The sequence below is a fragment of the Aspergillus affinis genome, assembly GCF_023601865.1.
Source record: "Aspergillus affinis strain CMG 70 chromosome Unknown NODE_269_length_12155_cov_87_386819, whole genome shotgun sequence".
NCBI lineage: Eukaryota > Fungi > Ascomycota > Eurotiomycetes > Eurotiales > Aspergillaceae > Aspergillus > Aspergillus affinis.
The window spans coordinates 9,901-12,155 of NW_026516050.1; the positions used below are offsets into that span (position 1 = coordinate 9,901).

Genomic DNA, 2,255 nt, shown 5'->3' on the forward strand with positions numbered 1-2,255 from the left:
AAGCTAGCACGAATGCTTCTGTTCCGAGAAGCTCTCCCTATTTGAAAGAGTGAAAGAGCAGGACTGATGAGTCTTCTTTACCCAGGACAATGAATTTTTCGCTGGCTGAATATTGATATAAGGTAAGTCTATTGCAGGAGGATTAGAAATACAAAGACCCCGAAGAGTAGCTGCTCGATTGCTCGGCGTTACTAAATCAAAGTGATCAAAAAATAAAAAAATTTAGCACCATATTACCAGGCAGCACTTCGAACGTCAAAACGGGAGATTCGGGATAGGGACTGGGTACCCTCGACAGGAAGATGATCGATTTGAAGCAGGAGACCGCTGAAGATATCTTTAAATCGCAATATCGCACAGCACCTCGTATAGTCATACCACTGAATCAGAACGGATTATTCGACTCCAGGAAGCTTTTAATATTTCAGAAGCTCAAGCAAATGATTACAGTCGTAGTAGCGATAATCAGAATCAGTCTTCTAGCAAAGCTCAGATTGAAAGGGACCGGATAATGATAGCGATAATTAAAATTATAAAATACCCATAGATTTACCTTAATTTAAAGCTGAAACTATAGACCAGAGTTTGTCTAACCTTTACCCAGGAATGGTAATCGGGAAGATACAGAAAGTCCCTCTGAGTAAATCCAGAGAAACAGAAATCTCCACTATTCAGTTTTCCGTATTCTCCTTGCATTGGTTTCCACACAGTCGAGTAAATACTTACAAAGTTGCTCAAGCACCTCCGTGAGACCTTCCATTATCTTAGCGGAGGCCTACGGTAGACAGGGCCCACAGAGGCCTATATAAGGATCCTACGAGCCACGTCTAGATAATACACACACTAGTAGTGTCTTACCAACAGCTCTATCTAGGATGACAGATAAGATCCAGAAGATGGGGAATCAGCCCTCCACAGATTCAACCGTGAGTGAGTCTTCGGAGTCTTTGCCAGCGGAAACCAATCTCAACCCTTCGGACGAGGTGCTTGAAAGTGGACTACTGCAAATGCAAAATAAATGGATGAACTACCAATTGCAGGAGGATTTTAAGGATTTGATGCGGGTGATGAACAATTTTGAGTAGGATATCGACCAAGCCATAGGCAATGTGAAGCAGAATATTGATAAAGCCATAGACGATGCGAAGCGGGATATTGACCAAGCCATGGACGATACGCTGCGGAATCTCGACCGAGTCTTTTACGATGTAGAGTGGAATATGAGGGCTTTGAGACGGGATACAGAGAGGTTTCATGTAATCATAAATGAAAAGTGTGACGGAGTCCGATGCAAGGACTATTTGCAGTGGGATATCGAAACACTCCACACACACGGCATCACCTTAAAGGAAATCAAAGAAACACTTGGCAGGCAGGGCATCTACTACTTCTCTCAGGAAGAGACTGACAAATGGCTTCATGTGAGAACAAGATCATTTTTATCCTACATAAATACTATACAACAGAATATCTCATCGCATCGCAAGGAGTTAACTTTCAAGGGCTACATACTTGACAATGGACCAGATATTGCAGCAGACGCTCAATTGTTCCTGGATAACGATGTCAAAGAGTATGACGTGTTTGAGGCCGTTTACTCCTATCCTTTCTTTGTTGCCCAACGACTCGTGACGGACAATCTGAGATTCGCTATTCATATCCTTGAAGTCAAAGTCAGGCGAGAGTTAGATTGCGAGGAATCTTATAGCGATGACCAGGACTTTTCTATCGGCCAAGAAGAGGCACTTGTCCAGCTAAAGTCTTGTCTCAAGCAAATCGATCCAGACAGTCCTATACCGGCCGAGGAAGTTACGAAGCTGCGTAATCTTTGTGACATATTTGATGCAGCAGCTGAAGTCTAGACTCCTGATCCGTCATCGCCGTAAGGGTGGTGATCTTTCATCATCTTCTTATACTTCATGTGGAAGCCTGAGTGCCTAAGGTTGCTAACTACGGTCCATCTCCATTTTATGTATGTCACCCCTGAGATACCTCTTCCTTGTCAGCAACCATTTTCTTGATCATCTCCTTTATTGAAATTCATTCATTCAGTTTTCTACTGCAATCTACCCCTATTCGTATGTTCACAGTCTACTATAATGTGCTTCATTTCTTCGCTATCACTGTTCCGGTTAGATAAGGCTTAATTATTTTAACTTTTTATTACTGTATTGCCCATCTGTTGGCCGTCTCTCTAGGCGTAATTGCTAGTAATGTACCCGTAGGAATATCGAATGATGAAGGTCTGATTCTTT

The 2,255-nt window shown here is 42.5% G+C and overlaps 1 protein-coding gene across 1 annotated transcript; it reads left to right on the plus strand.

Annotated features, from left to right (window-relative positions):
- Positions 1-875: 875 nt before the first annotated feature.
- On the plus strand, positions 876-1,862 carry KD926_005349 (uncharacterized protein; the record flags this gene model as incomplete). Its single annotated transcript, XM_053095547.1, has 2 exons — positions 876-926; positions 1,086-1,862. 2 exons carry the CDS (start codon positions 876-878, stop codon positions 1,860-1,862), a joined length of 828 nt encoding a protein of 275 aa, XP_052949797.1.
- Positions 1,863-2,255: the final 393 nt, after the last annotated feature.